The 2,465-nt window shown below is 33.7% G+C and overlaps 1 protein-coding gene across 1 annotated transcript; it reads left to right on the top strand.

Annotated features, from left to right (window-relative positions):
- Positions 1-474: 474 nt before the first annotated feature.
- LOAG_14600 (hypothetical protein) lies at positions 475-717 on the top strand (the record flags this gene model as incomplete). The annotated part of the gene is made up of 1 exon (XM_003150095.2): positions 475-717. A coding segment is annotated over one exon (243 nt), but the record flags the coding sequence as incomplete, so codon positions are not given.
- Positions 718-2,465: the final 1,748 nt, after the last annotated feature.

Genomic DNA, 2,465 nt, shown 5'->3' with positions numbered 1-2,465 from the left:
CCTTCGATACAATCATTCCATTCCACAAAGGAATGTTCTTGTTTTATGAATTCCGGGAAGATTCATATCAGATATCCTTCTTCCCAATATAAATAGAAGATTTCTCTTCCAAAATTCGTTTCACCAAATTTCAATTTAATTGATAAAGTCTTTCCTCAGTATAACAGTTCAGGTATCATTGTTATATTTTTATCAATCGATTATCATTTGCCTTAACTGATTAAAAAGTGTAAGGGAAAGTTCGATTCATGTAAGATTTTTATTGAAGAATAGTCTTCTGAAAGGGCCAAAAAATGGAATAATTAGAAATTTGAAAAAATTTCAGATTTTCGGTACGAATGCATCTTTTGAGTACTTTCCTGTTGACTATTTGCGCTGTTTTCATGGTTCAAGTAAGTTCCAATGGATTGTTTCTGAATGAAAAAGAATGTGTTTGAAAGCACACTGCTTATTATTTGTATATTTTGTTATCAGGCTTGCAGTCCGTCACTGTTTGGCGAAGTGGAGCGGGGACCACCAGGTCCACCAGGTCGGGATGGACCTAAGGGAGATCCAGGAGAGCGAGGACAGGAAGGAGCTCAAGGACCAAAAGGTGAACAAGGGCCGGTTGGAGAGCCTGGAATTAGAGGTGAACCGGGAAGCGAAGGAGATAAGGGAGCTGTTGGGGAGAAAGGACCAGATGGGATACCAGGTCCGAAAGGACCAAAAGGAGGCTAAAAGCAACAGACAATGAAATTTTTCGATGATAGCGAAGCAATCCCTCTCAGTGATATCTGTTTTTTTTACTTCTTTTTGTTTGCACCAACATACTTCCAAAACAAATTTGTTCTCTCCATTATGTCACAAAATTCAGATTCCTAAGCCTGAAAATATATTCGGTGCTTTAATGGAATTTGCTTGCAAATACAAAAATTCGAAATATGAATTTTATAAAGCAGGTCATTGTTTTTACAGCTTTATCACTGTCACTGTTAAATAATGGGAACTTTTTAAAATTGGCCGATTTCCAAATTGAACAAAAGATGAAATAAAATATTTTGTATAGGCGAAAATTGCTAATTTGCTTACAATTCACTTTCCCTTTTAAAATCTGAATCACATAGATAGACATTCATATACCTGCGATAGGATGTGATCAAAATAGCTCAAATTAATTTTAGATACAAATTATTAGATGAAATGAGAGAGTGAAATAAAATGAGAGAGTCAGTTTGAAAGGAAATGAAAAGATAAAGGTTATAAAGAAAAATATAAAAAATTATAAAAATACAAAAGGGGAATATGTGGTCACAACGTTTTCGACACGTTTTCCTTCTTACTTAGCCAATGCAAAAGTCATCGAAAGACTTATTGCTTTTTATAAAATGCAAATTACGATGTAATCAATTCTTTTGTTTGCTCATTAAAATAAAGTATAATTAAAATATCACTGAACGATGGGATGTCAATTATAATGTCAGTCCATTGATCGACCGATATTTATTAAATTCAACCTTTCTATTCTTATTATGAATGTTCTTTTATCGTTTCTTTAAGTTAGCTGCCTTTTTTTTTGGTCCCAATTTACAATCTTTAATTATTCCTGTTTTGGTCGCAGCGGTCAATCTGCCAGACTTGTTGATAACGTGACCAGTATGACCAGTGATCATTATACTTATGGCCAGATGACATCTGCATCTACCAGGTGACAACTCATTCAGTACTTCGTCTTCATTTTCTCACTTTATTTTTTTGCTTCAATTTTCTTTATGAGTGCTTCCTTCCTTCTTCATTCAGCATTAGTCCCTTACATGCAGTGGTCTTAATTCTTGCTTAACAGAGTTCTTCAGCTGAAATAAGCCTTAAGGCCAGTATTATTGATCGGTATACATTCCTGCCGTAGTATTAGTTAGGTTGGTCATTAGGCTTTTTAAGCCTAGTCGAAAAAATGTCATTAGGCTTTCTAAGTAATGTAATCCTAGACAAAAAAGTTTCACATATTATACATTATCTTCAACTAATTTCATCATCGATATCATATTCAGGGTTTCTGAAGTTATAGCAACGAAGGTTTTTGACAGTTCCTGATCAGTTTGTGCATTTGCCGGCATTACTTCATGCCATTGAAAGAAGAAAGCAAAATAAAACATCCAATACAGTAATTGCTATTTATATTGAGAAAAAAATCTATAAGAATCTTTCCGGAATTCTTAATATAGGAATCTTTCCGGAATACTTAAAACAAAGATGAAATGTGACATCAAACGATTCTCGGTGATATTTATGAAAGCTTCTATAATAAATGTTATTGTATATTTAGAGTTTCTACGATTATAACAACGATGATTATTACGAGCTCTCCTGAATCTTTGATCAATTCCGGATTCAATGGAACATTTAGCGGTGTTACGTTTTACTAATGAAAGGAAAAGATAAAAAATAAAACCGTAATATTCAGTTGAAATAAGTGTTGCAAACAGCACTGC

Source organism: Loa loa, assembly GCF_000183805.2.
Source record: "Loa loa unplaced genomic scaffold supercont3.724, whole genome shotgun sequence".
In the NCBI taxonomy this organism is placed as follows: Eukaryota; Metazoa; Nematoda; class Chromadorea; order Rhabditida; family Onchocercidae; genus Loa; species Loa loa.
The sequence above is the reverse complement of the archived record's forward strand: the minus strand, read 5'-3'. Positions and strand labels throughout refer to the sequence as shown.